This window comes from Mesocricetus auratus, unplaced genomic scaffold, assembly GCF_017639785.1.
Source record: "Mesocricetus auratus isolate SY011 unplaced genomic scaffold, BCM_Maur_2.0 Super-Scaffold_6730, whole genome shotgun sequence".
Lineage (NCBI taxonomy): Eukaryota > Metazoa > Chordata > Mammalia > Rodentia > Cricetidae > Mesocricetus > Mesocricetus auratus.
The window spans coordinates 116755000-116769280 of record NW_024429184.1 but is presented as its reverse complement, the minus strand read 5'-3'; the positions used below and the strand labels follow the sequence as shown (position 1 = coordinate 116769280).

Genomic DNA, 14281 nt, shown 5'->3' with positions numbered 1-14281 from the left:
AGCGCATCCAGACCACGCCCCCTCACGGGAGAGTCCCGCCCCCTCGCTCTACTGTCCAGGTCGGGAGTCTGAGGTTGAAGGCTCCGTGCTTGGGCGGGGACCGCGACATCCTTCCTAGGATACAAGGGCCGTTTCTTTCTGTGCGAGGGTTGTAGCCTCGGGAAACCGAGTCATCCCGTCCGCCCAGTAGCCCCAGACGGGTCCTGGGGCAGTGGTCCCTCCCTAGGAGCCCCAGAGGATCTGGCCACTCTGGCCCCGTCCGGTGGAGAAAGGCAGATTTTCTCGGGGCGCTGGGAAGACGGCTGGGTTCCCACTCATCCGGGGCATCTGAGGGCAGGCCCCGGACCAGACGCGGCCAGGGCCCCTCCTGACCTCCCGACCACCCACGAGGACCCAGACTCCCACCGTCGCACGCGCCTCCGAGGGCGGGGGCAGCGCCGTCACGTGCGCGCCCCCCTGGCGTCCCCGCTCGCCGAAGGCTCGCGCTCCCCGCCCCGCACACCTGGGCTCCGCCCCTTGGTCCCGGGCCCGCGACGCGAGAGGCATTTGGGAACCCAGGGCCGTTTCAGAGGCGCCCCCCGTCCCCTCCGTTTCCCGGGCAGCAGTGGCCCGCAGCCTGCCGCGGCTCCCAGCCGGCCCGCATCCTCCGCCATCCTTCCCTCCCCCGGTCCGCCGCGGCACCGGTGTCCGCAGCCACCGGCCCGGAGCCGGTGAGGCGGCAAAGGGGGGAGGGGGAGGGGGAGGAAGCAAGGGATGAGCTCCGGGAGGGCGTCGGGGGCCCTGAGCCGGACGAGGACGCCCCTGGAACCGGGACCCGAGCCGGAGCCGGAGACAGAACCAAACCACCGGTACCGCGGGGGGGGCAGGTGGTCAGGGTGGGAGGGACGAAAAAGAAGGGACCCGGGAATGCAAGGACGGGAGGGGGCTGTGCGAGGCCTGTCTCAGGCCGGTGTGGAGGAGATGTCTCTGAGCTCGCTGTTTGAGAATTTCGTCCCGTCTGGTGCTGCAGTGTCCTTGGAAGGGACCGGGGCGCGGGACGAGCTGTCAGGGATAGCGATCTGGATGTCAGAAAAGTGGGACTGGGTCGTGGCAGAGGGTTCTCGAAGTTGCCGCCTGGCCTCCAGCCTGCGGCGGTCTTGGCAGACCAGCACCCTCTGTCTGGACAGCTCCTTGGTTCGGTAGGGGGTGGGGCGGACCTCTTATTGCGGATCCTAAGATGCCTTCCTACTCTGCGGGTACCCAGCTGCAGCCCACTAAACCCAGGAGGCGCCCTGGCCCGCGCTCGCCCCCCAGGGCCTCATGTCGGAACCACAGCCTGGCCTGGAGCCTCCCCAACATGGGCTGTACATGCTCTTCCTGCTTGTGCTGGTCTTCTTCCTCATGGGCCTGGTAGGCTTCATGATCTGCCACGTGCTCAAGAAGAAAGGCTACCGCTGCCGCACATCTAGGGGCTCAGAGCCTGATGATGCCCAGCTCCAGCCATGTGAGTGAGGAACCTAGAACCCTGATTAAGGCACCTTCCTCCCTCACCCTTATTCCCAAACTTTTTCTGCCTCCCTGGCCAACAGACCCAGCCCCAAATCCTGATGAAACCCAAAAGACAGCTTATGATGGGGTTTTTTTTTTTTTGAGAGTGCATGTAAAGTGACACCACCCTGAAATTGAAGCTAGAGAAGGGGGTCCACCATGGTAGCCCTGGGGGCCCATTTCTTCTCCTGCCTTTTCTGGCCCAATGCATGAAGACACATAGGTAAAGAGATACATCATTATAGTCATCACCCATGGGGGCATCGGGTCATATTCCCCCATAGCTGACTCATTTCCCACCTCCCTGCCAACCTCTTTCATCCTTCAGCTGAAGACGATGACGTGAATGAGGACACAGTAGAGAGGATTGTTCGCTGCATCATCCAGAACGAAGGTGGGTACAGGCCAAAAGCTTGTTCCTTCCCAAACTGACTTCCCCTTGCCCTGCCCTCCGCCTCCACTGACTCCTCCTTCTCCCTCTTCCGTCAGCCAATGCTGAGGCCTTGAAGGAGATGCTGGGGGACAGCGAAGGAGAAGGGACAGTGCAGCTCTCCAGGTGAGGGAGAAACAAGAGCCAGCATGACTTAGCTTACCGTGGAATACCCTCTCCTCTGATACTGCCTTCCCAAGCACCATGGGAGTTGAAGGGGGAGGGGTGGACAAGGCTAGCTAACCTATAGAAGAAGTTTTGTAGAAACCCTATCTCCCATCTAGACACCATCCATTCGCCTCTGGTGTCACTGTCTTTGGTTAAGCATTGCTCTCTTTAGTAAACAGGGGGGAGAGGAATTCACATGACCACTCATGGTTTAACACTAAATTTACTAAAGACAAAAGGATGTTGGAACCAGGAGAAGGTGGGGCTTGGGGGGGGCTTAAAGAGCCTGCTGAAAGAACAGAAGGAAATGGCAGGAAGGGAAATGGAAATATCATTTCTGCTCCCTTTCTTCCTGTGGCCCAGTGTGGATGCCACCTCCAGTCTGCAGGATGGAGCTCCTTCCCATCATCACACGGTGCATCTTGGCTCTGCAGCTCCTTGCATTCACTGTAGCCGCAACAAGAGACCCCCACTTGTCCGCCAGGGCCGCTCTAAGGAGGGAAAAGGCCGCCCCAGGCCCGGAGAGACCACTGTATTCTCAGTGGGCAGGTGGGAACACAGTAGTTCAAAAAAATGGAGGTTAAGTTGGTGCCCAGTAATCCTGTCTGCCAAAGGTGGGGCCCGATTCTTTCCTCTGAGCAACTGAGCAACTGCAGCAGGGTCAGGCTGCATTAAGTGTCCCACAGTTTCAGGTGGCTTCCCTACCCCAGGTTGGAGAAGTTGCCATCACCCCCAGGGAGGGCGGGTTAGGTGACACTTGAGCTGCAGTCCTAAGTCGCAGTGTTCTCTTCCCATCCAGATTCCGAGTGACACACATTGAGAAGCGCTATGGCCTACATGAACACCGGGATGGTTCCCCTACAGACAGAAGCTGGGGCTCTGGGGGGGTGCAGGAACCAGGGGCCAGTCAGGTAGCTGGGGGAGGGCAGCCTAGAACAGGGACAGCTGCCACTGAGAGGTTGCTCCCTGAGACACCATCCTCCCAGGCCGTAGTCACCCAGCCAGTGCAGAATGGAGGACTCAAGGATGATAGCCTAATCCCTAGTACACTTGAGGCAACCCCCGGAACCTCTGCAGAACTGACCCTGGGCACCAGAGGAAGAGGCCCAAGCCCAGGGCTGCCTAGTCAAGAAGCAAATGGACAGCCAAGCAAACTGGACACCTCAGGTCAGCAGGTATGAAGACATGGCCAGGGCTTCACTGGGCAGTGGTGGACACGTCTTACTGTCCCCATGCTGGGCAACACTGGTGACCCGCCCCCTGCCCCCACTGATACTTGCCCTTCTCTCAGGAGCCTCTACCGCCAGAAGCAGGGGGTATGTGAGGCGAGTCTCGATACCAGGTAACCTCATCCTCCCACCCTCTACCTAAACTCCCTGAACCCTCCCTACAAGCTTAGTGTGTGTTACAGACTCCTTGTGGTGGGCATAGAGGTCCTGCAGGGTTAGATGCAATCTGGGGAACGAGAGGATCAGAGCTGGAAGAGGAAGCAACACTGTCCCCACTCCTTCCTTGAAGCCTCAGTCTTCACTGTGCTGATATGCTGATGCATTGCCAGGGTATGGACAGCCGTGAAGGCTTCCCCTCCTCTGGACAGCACTGCTCCTCAGCTGAGGGACCAGCTCTACTTCTACCTGGAGTGACACGGCCCCAGGCTGAGAGACCTCAGGAGCAGTGCCTCCCAACGCCCATCCCCTCATTCTTTTTCCTTTCCCTACCGCCAACAGGTTGCCTGGCCTGCTTCCCCAAAACCTCACTCCACATGCAAGAGTGTGGCGGCTGGGACCAGGCCCCACCCGTGGTGGGCCCCAAAGCAATAGCACCTTAGGCTCCCTGCCCTCTTGGCACAAGAGGCCCAGGCCCCAGCTTGGACTTCATGCCTTTATTCACTGTCAATAAATCTGCTCAGACCATTACAGTTGCTTTGCATCCTGGCTTGAGCTCCTTCTGACTCCCGAGATCTGCTCCTCTCCTGGCTCCAGGCCTCATGACCCCGGCATTCAGGGCGGGCTTGGCCACCGAGGCAGAGTGAAGACATATGAGCCAGAGCTGTACAAGGCTTTAAGGAGTGGGTTCCAGCCCCAGAGGTTTTGGGATATTTTACCACCCTAGATATGGGGTGATGACAAAAAGTGAAAGGTATAGTTCCAGCCTAGAGTAACAGGAGAACAATGGGGGAAAGGAGTGGGTTCAAATCCCAGAAATGGGAACAGGGTCACTTTCTACCCCTGGACATGGGGAACACTGCAGGTTTTGCCTTTTTCGCTCCAGATCGTTGAGGGCTTGGTTTCTGTCAGCATGGAGATAGGGGCAGCAGCATTACTGGGGGGCAGTGACGCCATGGCCTTCAGGTGAGAGCATCTGGATGGCCAGGATCTGGGGCTTTGGCTGGTGGGGGAGGTGGTGGACGCATCTGCAAGGGACATACATAATTAGTGTTCCAGAGTCCCTCCTGGGAATATCCCTGCCCATTCCCTCAGCCCAGTAAACCAAACAGGACCCATAGGGATGAGCCTTCTGTACAGTCTTCCCCAAGGTGGAAGCCCTTACCGGCCTGAGTCGAGGCACCATCATGTCCAGGGGGCCTGGGCAGTCTAGGGCTTTGTCTAGAAATAGAAACTGAAAGTCAGTTCTCAAGCTTTGCTGGGCTCCATGCCGTATCTCCAGCACTTAGGATAGTGACACTCTATAAATACTTGTTGACTTAGCAAAAACAAAGAAAAATCACCAGCTTGAGCTATAAAATCCATTAGTCCATCCATCCTCTAATACTTAATGCAAGATTGCTCTGTACAAAGGATCAAAGAAAGGACGTGGAGTACAATGTTCCCTTCAAAATGGCTGCTGAGAATCCCCCCTCTCTCTCTGTCTCTGTCTCTGTCTCTCTCTCTCACACACACACACACAGAGAGAGAGAGAGAGAGAGAGAGAGAGAGAGAGAGAGAGAGAGAGACTGCCCAAGTACCAAGTACTACATCATTCAAAGTGAAGTAGGAGTGAGTGTTGGAAGAGACAGTGACTCTAGAGTCAGGGAGCATGATTTTCTGGAGGTGGACAAACTAGAATGTATTAGAAAAGCTGAGTGTTTTATGGTGAAAAATGAGGACATAACTTAGGCTTGCCTTGTATGAGCAAGATCCTAGTTTGGTCTCCAGCACCTCCAAATATATATAGAGAAATTAATCCAAAGATGGGTATTATATTTCAGAGTCCAAGGGCAGTAAAAGAAAAGGATACATTTTGGGAGAATGTGAGAATGCCGTGAGAAAAGACAACTAATTTTTAAAATAATAATGATCTAAAAGAGCCATATGCCAAGTACAGTATTGTATATTCTATTTTTTCCCGTCTTTCAAGACAGGGTTTCTCTGTGTAATAGCAGCCTTGGCTGTCCTGGAACTCACTTTGTAGACCAGGCTGGTCTCAGACTCTCAGAGACCCGCCTGCCTCTGCCTCTCGAGTGCTGGGATTAAAGGCGTGTGCCACCACTGCCCGTCGATGTTGAAACTCTCAGTTAACTCTTAGTTTTTTTCCTTATGTGTACAAGTGTTTTGCTTGCATGTATGTCTGTCAGATCCCTCAGATCCCTGGAGTTACTGATGGATGTAAGCTCCCATGTGGGCACTAGGAATCAAACTTGGGTCCTCTGCAAGAGCAACAAGGGTTCTTAACCACTGATACATCTCTCCAGCCCCTGATAACAACTTGATAAACCAGTGCCTTTTCCTTCACTTTATAAAGAATGTAAAGCAAACTAGGCGGGTGACTTCTAATCCCAACACATGGGAAAAGCTGGGGCATGGGGAGTTCAAGGCCAGCCCTTTCTCCAAAAAGAACAACAAGAGCACAACAAGAGAAAACCTAGACCAAGGGCCAGGCAGGTTAAAAACCCTCCACCTCAAATCATACAACAGAAAGGAACCTGGCTTCAAATCCAAGCTCTCCTCCCCACCAATATGCCACGGGCCTTCCTGCAAGGTACACCAGGGGCACACAGGAGCAGGTAAGGCTGAGTTCAAGCGTCTTCTTGTTGCTCATGCTCCAAGGCTCCAATTCTCCCTACTCACCTGCAGGCAGAACAGGTGCAGTGGATCCTTCCAAGGCACTGGTGGGTGCAGGAGGGGAAAAATTGGGAGGGGAAGGGGATGGCAGCGTCTGGAGACAGGGCAGGCACACAGTTATTCCTGGTCTGTGGGAAGGCTTAACAAGCCTTTCCTCTCACCCGACTCCTAGTTTCTCTCCCATTTATTCTCAATACCAAAAGCAGCCAAATGAAGCTTTGTTACTAACACATATGTCAATGTGTACAGAATAGGCATTCTTCTAACACGGCACATACACAAATTTATTCAGCTTTCACCACCACCCTGTGAGCTGTGTATTCTGACGGCTGCTACAGCACAAGTGAGATTCGGGTTGAGCCATCCGTCAGAATCATGCTTAGTGGCAGAGCACTGGCTGGAACCGGTGTGTTCTGACTTTCCTGACGATCCCTGCTGTGTCATTACACGGCAACACAAATTCAAACACTTCTTGTGTACCATGGGCTAAGGAGTTTACCTCTAACATCTTAGTCATGACAGAGAGCCCACTAAAGCTGCTCTTGCGTCTATTTTACACACGAAGAAGGCAGCTCAGAGAAGTTAAGTGACCACTCAATGTCATGCTACAGCAATTTGTACTCAGGCCTATCTGGCCCTAAAATTCCCAAACTCCTGTGAAGGGTGCCTTGGTTTCTCTTTTCTCTTCCCATCCAAAGCACACAGGGAGGCCTAAGCTACCACAGGAGTCACACCTGGGGAGGAAGCAGGACTTTAAGATAACATGGAGCACTGCTCAGCCCAGGGGCACTTGGGAAGTGAAGGAGAAAGACGCTTCACCTGTTCAGGGTCAGAGAGTTCAGGTGGCCCTGGGGGCCCAAGCAGTTCCTCCACCAGCAGGGATGGGAAGACTCCAACACGGCCCCCAAACTCTCCCCTCCAGAAGCCATCATCCACACCGTCTTGAGCCCTGGGCAGCAAGCGGATGAGTGCCCCTTCAGGGAAGCTTAGCTCCTCCTCACTCTGCCCGGTGTAGCTGTACAGGGCACGGGCCAGGAACGCTAAGGAGCCCAGGAGAGAGGATGAAATAAAGCAGGGGGCTGTGGTACAATAGTGCCAGTCACTCCACAGCATCCGGTAAGCTGTCTATACTCATGGTCCCTGAGTCCATACCTTCCTTTTCTTACCTGTGGGCTCTGCTCCTGAGGGATTGTGGCTCCCATGGTTGCTCTCAGGGAGGGAGAGATCCGGGAAGTTGAGATATCGCTCAGGAACAAAGCCTGCCTCGCCATGCTGGTTCCGAGCCTGCTCACCGAGCAATGTGAACAGGTATCAGACTCGCCCAGCAGTGTATGACCTTGGCTCTTAGCCACTCAAGTTTTCGACATTACCTGGACGAAGCCTTGAGAACCACACACAACCCAGGGTCCCATACTCACCTTAACCCATTCATCGGCATCTCCTTCCTCTATGACCTCCAGCCACTCACCCTCTGTGATAGTCAGCTCATCCTCACGTCCTGCCTAAACCCCACAAGGAAGGAGTCAAGATCTGCCCGGCCCCCACCCCATTCACCCATCTGAAGTTCCCATACTCATTCACACCTGGTAGCCAAACACCACATGCGCAGGACAGGGGAGGGATCTGGTAGCCAGGGCTGGGGGGGCAGGCTCTTCAAAGAGCTCCCCGGCCTCCTCACATTCATCAAAGTCAGAGAGCTCGGCATCCTCAGCCTGGCAGGGGTAGAAGACAGACACAGTCTCAAGTACTGCATGGATCTCCCATGCCCTCTCTTAGCTCTAAGGGACACTGGGAATCCTCCTTCAAGACAGTACCCCATAACCAATCACCATGTCTCACAACCAAAACCACCATAGGGCAAGATGATACTAAATAACAATTACAATTAGGTGTTTAATACAAAGTATCTTACATATATATTGTTTCATTTAAGCTTCAGTATAACCCAATGTTATTTTGCATAACTATATTAACTTCACACTACTTTGGAAACCGAGGCTCCTAAAGATTAAGTCATTTTCTAAGGTCACATGGCTATTAAGTGGAGTGGCTGGCACTCAATTAACTTCCAGTCTGCTCCCAGAACCATGGTGGGCTTGGGGGGGTTGTTTGGGGGGGCTAAGATGAGACAGGGTAGCCCTGGCTAACCTAGAACTCACTCTGTAGATCAGCTAGCCTCAAACTCACAAAGATCCACCTGCCTCTTCCTCCCAAGTGCTGGGATTAAAGGTGTATCATAAACCAGTGTGCCCAGAGAACCATGGTTCATAATCACCACATTAGACGTTTACTGAGGATTCTCCACACCAGAAACTATGCAGTATCATTTAAGCCTCATGGTAACCCTCTGAATTAGATATCATAATTTCCATATTAGAGGCTCTGCCTCCAACAAGGCATTTCAGCCTCTCCCAGGTGTGCATGGTTAGGGACAAGAAAGAACTCACCGTGGGAGAGAGGTCCCTCTGGGACAGCCGAGCCTCACTAAGCCGTCTCTCCTGCTCCACCTCATCCTGGGCCTGGGTCATGGCTGGCTTCAGCCAGCGCTGCACATCTAGACCAGCCTCCTGCAGCAGGGCCAGCCGGGCGGCCCCTTTCACCTGGCTCACCTGTGTGAGAGGAAGAGAGAGCATCCTGGTGAGCTGTGTGGTGAGCTGTGTCTACCCTCTGCTTCCCTGCTTTTCTCTGCCACAATGGAGGTGGGCTGCCTGAGGAGGCAGGATTTCAGTGGCTCACCTGTGCCCGTCGGATGCTCTCCCTCACTTCCTGTAGCCTCTGTTCTACGCCTGGGGCTTCTCGCTCCGGAGCCTGCTGACGCCTCTGCTCCAGTCGCTGCAGCACCTGGCGAGGATGGCAGAGGTGGGAGATGCTATGGGCCATAGCTTACTCTGAGCCTGGTCCTTTGCTGGCTGCATCGCCTGCATTGTGTCATCTGTCTTCCCTGTGAGGTAGGTATTTTTATTGGATCCATTTTAGTGATGAGGAAACCAAAGTCCAGAGAGATGAAGTCATTCCTTAGCCAGAGTCAGAGAACTCACCAGCGACAGGAGAGAATACAAACCCTCGTCTGTCTAGTTCCGAAAGCTGTGCTCTTGACTGCTGAATCACACTGCTATGTTAAAATTCCTTTCCCTCCCTTCCGATGGTCCCCATCTCTCGGCTTTTCTTACCCACCCCCAATACGTGTACCCCCTCTTCACCCGATGCCCATGATGCTGGATCTTGTAGTCCCGGGCAGCCCTGCTTGTCCAGCGCTGAACCTCTTTCTCCAGGCCACTCTCACCAGCCAAGCCTCCTGCTCCCCGCTCCAGGGCACACACCTGAAAAAGACAAAGAATACTTGACGTAAAAATCCTAGCCTTCCCACCAGTTCCTTTTCATCTTTTAAAATTTCTCTTTTAGATTTCTCTTATTTATTTTGTGTGTGTGAATGCTTTGCCTGCACATATGTCTGTCTGTACATCACATGTGCGCCTGGTGCCCGAGGTGATTGAGTCTCCAGGTGCATGTTGGGAATCAAGCCCGGGTCCTTTGCAAGAACAACAAGTACTCTTAACCACTGAGCCAACTCTCCGGCCCCTTCCTTCGTCATCTTAACTTCCAGTGTCAGGGACAAAGAGCACTCATGCAGACACAGGCCAAGGGATGGAATCAGAGTTGAGCGACAGAGGTGGAATGAAGAGAACAGGGACTGGACTTTGGTCTGAGGTGTGTTTGTGTTCAGATGGAGGTGAATGGGATTTTGAAACCCCCTGTCCAAGGCTAAATAGTCACCAGATCAACATTAGGAAAAGGACACTGAGACAAGGGACCTAAAACCATATTTATGTTTAGATGTGGCCTGTCTCCACGAGCAGGGTGATCTCACCTGATCCGTCCCTGCTGGCTGGAACTGCTGAGGTGGCGTGGGGGAAAAGACTCCAGGCCCCTGAAGAAACAGCTTCACATCCTGTTCCCAGTTTACCTACGGTTGGATAATACACAGTCACTCGCTTGCCATCCACCCAAGCCTGTCCCAGATTGAGCTGCACTGGGCGGGGAGGGGCTGTATCTGAAGAAAAGGACATAAAACATCACTGGGGAGCACTCACACCTCCAACCCTCACCTGAGAAGTTGCCTGTCCCCCATGGCGGGCATGTTCCAGGGCCATCTCTGCAGCTTCCAGCTCGGTGTGGCTTAATAATGTGAGGGGGTCCCTCAAGTATTCTGACAGCTCACTGACCAGGACCTGGAGAGAACCCAAGGTGCCATAACATATTAGGTACATACAGCCATTCTCCCAGGCCTCTAGTGCAGATTATCCATCCATGGATGGGACATGGACATGAGGGATAGGAGACAATGAATTTCTAATCATAGTCCACCATGTTTAAACCACTTCATGGTTTAAGATCTTCCACACCCATTCCCTTTGAACCTCATTAGTGTTATGATGTGGGGAAACTGGGATTAATTCTGATGAGGAGTGTGGAGTCAGATGTCTTGTGTGACACAGCCATCAAGAAGAAGAGCCGGAGCCCACACCCGCACGGTCCATTCACACTAAGCACTAGCACTAGTCAGCCTGGGAAAGAGAAGAAAGCAGGGGTGGCGTCTGCATTCACTGAGGCACTGGCCTTGAGCAGGTCTGGCAGCTCCTCTTGGTAGTAGTGGGCAAGGTGAGCATTGGTGGCCACCAAATTCAGCAGGTACTCATTGCGGGCTGTTCTCAACTGATGGGAATACTGGGCTGACTGGGCCGACAGCTAGGAAATGGAAGTAAGAGTCAACAGGGAGCCTTGAACCCTGGGAGTCCTTCCAAGGCCAACCTCAAACCCAGAACTTGAATGGCTCTCACGTTACTGAGTGTATACAACATGCCTCACAGTACACTGACACCTTTGCATGTAACACTGGCTTAAAAACCTTCTCATAGCATCTAAGTGCAGACTGTGCCTTCCTGTAGTTTACAGATCTCACATGAGCCGCCCCTGAAACGTCTCTGGCCCTTCCCATGTGCGTGTGCCTTGTTCTCTCGGATCTTTGAGCCAGAGTGACTCTCACCACCCCACCTCTTCAGAATGTTCCTCCCCCAGACCCCAGCATGGCCACCTCCTTGACACTCAGGCCTCCTGTACAGCGAGGTCTCCCTTCCAAATCTCACTCAACCCTTTTTCAAAGCACTTTTAATTGCATCTTTATCTGATTATTCACACACACTCATCTCAACCAAGCGTGGAGGATGGAACTCCACGAGTCCTGTCCTCACTGCATCCCCAGGGTGGAATACTGCCCGGCATGTAGAGGTACTCAGAAAGCACATATAAAGGAACAAAAAAGAAAGGTATTGTTTGCACTGTACAGATGAAGAAAATGAGGCTCAGAGAAACCAAGGAGCTGCATTACTGAGTGCTTACTACGTGCCTGGCAGTGAACCGCTGGGAAGTTTGGAAGCCTCTTATTTCTATGCCACTGGACCCCAAACCACTAGGGGAGGTAGCCTTTTCCTCCAAACCTTGGTACTCAGTTTCTGGAGGCTGGCCCGAGAGTGGAAGATCCCATGGTCACTTCTGTTCAGTCTGTGTGACAAAAAATTAGTCAGGAGTCAGGCACAGCTTTGAAACTTAGATTCTACCCCAGAGGCCTCCAGTCACACTCTGTGTGTACTACTTGGTCAGCGGAGAGCACACCTGGCCTGGACATCAGCTGCCTTCTCCTGTGCCAAGGCCCACACTCGCTCTCGCTGCCCATAGAGCTTCCGACTTCGGCTCAGTTCCCGGACGGACTGTAGCACCTCAGCCTGTGCCCGCTGGAGACTCTCTGTCCCCTAGTGGCAAAGAAACACAGAACCCTGAACAAAAGAAGCCACATCTAACCCTGAGCTGGAGGTTCCTTTACCCCATCCACTGAAACATACCTTCCTAAGCACCTGTTCCTTGGCACTCCTCCCCGTGCCCCCTGCGAGGTCACGGTATCTGTCAGACGCCTGGAGCCGGGTCTGGCCTCCAGCCACAGTGGCATCCAGTAGGCAGCGCCAGGCACCAAACACTGTCCTGCCCCTCCCCAGAGAAGGTCTGTGTTGAAAAGAGGAACACTCCACCGTTTCATGAGACCCCCCCACCGCAACACCATGGAGCCCATCAATCGATCAGCCCATTAGCTCAGCCACAGGATCACTCTCGCCCTCCACCCCCACCCACAGTGTCCTTGCTGGGTCAGCTCCTCTGCTGCTGCTGCGTCAGCGCTACCTGCAGCCCGCCTGTCTTTCCCTGTCATCAGGTCCTCATCTCCAGAGATCTCTGGGGCTGAGCTCCAGTCGACAACTCTGCAACTCACCTACTGGCGACCTCCCCACTGCGCTGCCCTTCCCTCTTCAGGAATGGCCCAGCCAGCTTCTGGAGTGCCTGGTGAGGAAACCACGACAAGTGCACATCCTTTGTGAAGACCCCCAACTGGAGGAGAGTCTGGAACCGGGGTCTATAATCATTCTTCAACTACACAACATTCCCCAAGCGCCTTGCGCTCACTAATTCATTTAATCCTTATAACCATATGTGGAGGTTGGGTATTATTACTATTCTCATTTTACAGAGAAAAAAGTTGAGGCCAAAAATACCAAATAACTTTTCCAAGATCTCACAGCTAAGTGAGTGGTAGAGCAGGGTTTTGACCCCGATCTGGATTCTAAATTGTTTGGTCTTTTTTTAAAAATAATTATAAAATAATCTTATTCCAATTAACTCACAAATAAAAGCATCACACTGTTAGTTAGGTTATTTGTTTTTTACCACAATCCCCCCTGATCACTGCTGCCTGTGTAAAGGAAACTACAAGACAGAAAGAAGTCCCATACCTGGCCATACTCCCGTTCAATGGCTGCCCTCTGCTTGCTGTAGGATCTGTGGAGGTTGGGAGTAGAATGGGGGTGACTGTTTTCTGCTGCTCTCCCACACTCAATCCTCTCCTCAGCTTGAGCAGGAGCAAGAGGGAACCAGCCCAGAGTGTGACCACATCCAGGGGGAATGGGTCTGAACGACCAGAGTCCTTGAGATCACCTCTGGCAGCTGATCACAGGTCAGCCTCCCCTTAGTGCTCAGAGCCCCAGCAGGACCCTCCCACCCCTGGAGGACCATCTGTGGGTCTGGAGGTGAGAGAGCCGACAGGGATCGGTGCCCGCCAGACTCCCAACAGGTCTGGGAGACGGAGGGGACTGTGCCCCAAGCTTGACCGTGCGGGTGAGGAGAGGGTGTGGGGTCAGATGGTTTGAGGAGGGGCTCTCTGTTTATGAATATAGAGGCCCAGCATCTGAAGAGGCGGGCCTAAGGTGAGGGTCATAAATGAGTAGGCCGGAAAGATCATCCTGACAACGCCCAACCCTGGCAGGCGTGTGCTGCGGAAGGAAGGATTGGTGCTCGCTCCTGTGAAGATGGAGCCTGTGAAGGTGAGGGGTCTGGAGCTACCTGATGTCCTCCAGGAGATCCGCCTCCCTCTGTTGCCGCGTCTGAAGGATGCTCAGCTGCTCCAAGAAGCGAAGTTTCACCTCCTGGGCCGGCTTCACCTGTAGGATTATAAGAGAAATTAAGATCCCCAGCCTAGTACCCCACTCCGGCGTGGGGACCGACAAAACACCTCCCAGGGAGCGGGAGGGGGCGGGGCCCGAGAGAGGCTGGGTTGTTTCCTCGATTTCTTCTGTGTTGGGCTTTGACCTCCTTGCCACTCCCTGTGTTCCACCCTGAGTCCAGCGCCCTTAGGCTCCCTCCGATCCCCAAGACCTCCAGGTATTCCCCTTTCCCGGGCAAATCTCACTTTCCGGGGCGGCGGCTGCATCTCGGATCCAGCAAAGGCAGCCAGACACTCCACTCCGGAACTCGGGGAGGCCCCGCCCACGGCAAGGCCCCGCCCCAGAGCTGGCCCGCCCCGCCCACGCTCGTCAGGCTGCGCGCCGGGCGCGGAAGCACACGGGGGCCGCGGAAGAACTGAACCTGTTATTGTTGCAAATACCCCGGAAGGGTCCCGGCCGCGGGACGGACGCAGCGTGAGCCTGGCGGTAGAGAGAACCTCGGGCTTTTGAGTCGAGACGCCCGGCTTCTATTTCTAGTATAGCCGCTGATTCAG

The 14281-nt window shown here is 53.9% G+C and overlaps 2 protein-coding genes across 6 annotated transcripts; one reads left to right on the top strand and one right to left on the bottom strand.

Annotated features, from left to right (window-relative positions):
- The first annotated feature begins 703 nt into the window (after positions 1 to 703).
- Rell2 (RELT like 2) lies at positions 704 to 4041 on the top strand. 2 transcript variants are annotated; one of them, XM_005069209.4, is made up of 8 exons: positions 704 to 848; positions 1244 to 1483; positions 1856 to 1921; positions 2017 to 2083; positions 2489 to 2674; positions 2925 to 3300; positions 3417 to 3467; positions 3684 to 4041. In XM_005069209.4, the coding sequence occupies exons 2-7, from the start codon at positions 1300 to 1302 to the stop codon at positions 3447 to 3449; spliced, it is 912 nt and encodes a 303-aa protein (XP_005069266.1). In that variant the 5' UTR covers positions 704 to 848; positions 1244 to 1299; the 3' UTR covers positions 3450 to 3467; positions 3684 to 4041. The 2 variants fall into 2 exon arrangements, with proteins under 2 accessions (XP_005069266.1, XP_012968212.1); XM_013112758.3 differs by having other exon boundaries at positions 3417 to 4041.
- Fchsd1 (FCH and double SH3 domains 1) lies at positions 2333 to 14078 on the bottom strand. Of its 4 annotated transcripts, none has more exons than XM_005069210.4 (20): positions 13973 to 14078; positions 13627 to 13724; positions 13020 to 13065; positions 12503 to 12570; positions 12084 to 12225; positions 11857 to 11993; positions 11682 to 11745; positions 10804 to 10932; positions 10293 to 10415; positions 10055 to 10150; positions 9387 to 9506; positions 8923 to 9027; positions 8634 to 8795; positions 7770 to 7898; positions 7605 to 7688; positions 7353 to 7470; positions 7006 to 7226; positions 6193 to 6280; positions 4676 to 4731; positions 2333 to 4538 (listed from the first exon to the last, which is right to left on the bottom strand). In XM_005069210.4, the coding sequence occupies exons 1-20, from the start codon at positions 13991 to 13993 to the stop codon at positions 4473 to 4475; spliced, it is 2073 nt and encodes a 690-aa protein (XP_005069267.1). In that variant the 5' UTR covers positions 13994 to 14078; the 3' UTR covers positions 2333 to 4472. The 4 variants fall into 4 exon arrangements, with proteins under 4 accessions (XP_005069267.1, XP_005069268.1, XP_021082322.1 ...); XM_005069211.4 differs by having other exon boundaries at positions 12084 to 12219; XM_040741897.1 differs by having other exon boundaries at positions 4398 to 4538; positions 7006 to 7135.
- Between the last annotated feature and the right edge of the window lie 203 nt (positions 14079 to 14281).

Coding starts and splice junctions, on each gene's coding strand:
- Fchsd1 (XM_005069210.4), bottom strand. CDS start 13,993: ATGCAGCCGCCGCCCCGGAAA. Junction 12,226..12,502: donor AGTGGGGAGGTCGCCAGTAG/GTGAGTTGCAGA, acceptor TTCTCTGGGGAG/GGGCAGGACAGTGTTTGGTG. Junction 10,416..10,803: donor AGCTGCCAGACCTGCTCAAG/GCCAGTGCCTCA, acceptor GGTTCTCTCCAG/GTCCTGGTCAGTGAGCTGTC.
- Rell2 (XM_005069209.4), top strand. CDS start 1,300: ATGTCGGAACCACAGCCTGGCCTGGAGCCTCCCCAACATGGGCTGTAC. Junction 1,484..1,855: donor TGATGCCCAGCTCCAGCCAT/GTGAGTGAGGAA, acceptor TTCATCCTTCAG/CTGAAGACGATGACGTGAAT. Junction 3,301..3,416: donor TGGACACCTCAGGTCAGCAG/GTATGAAGACAT, acceptor CCCTTCTCTCAG/GAGCCTCTACCGCCAGAAGC.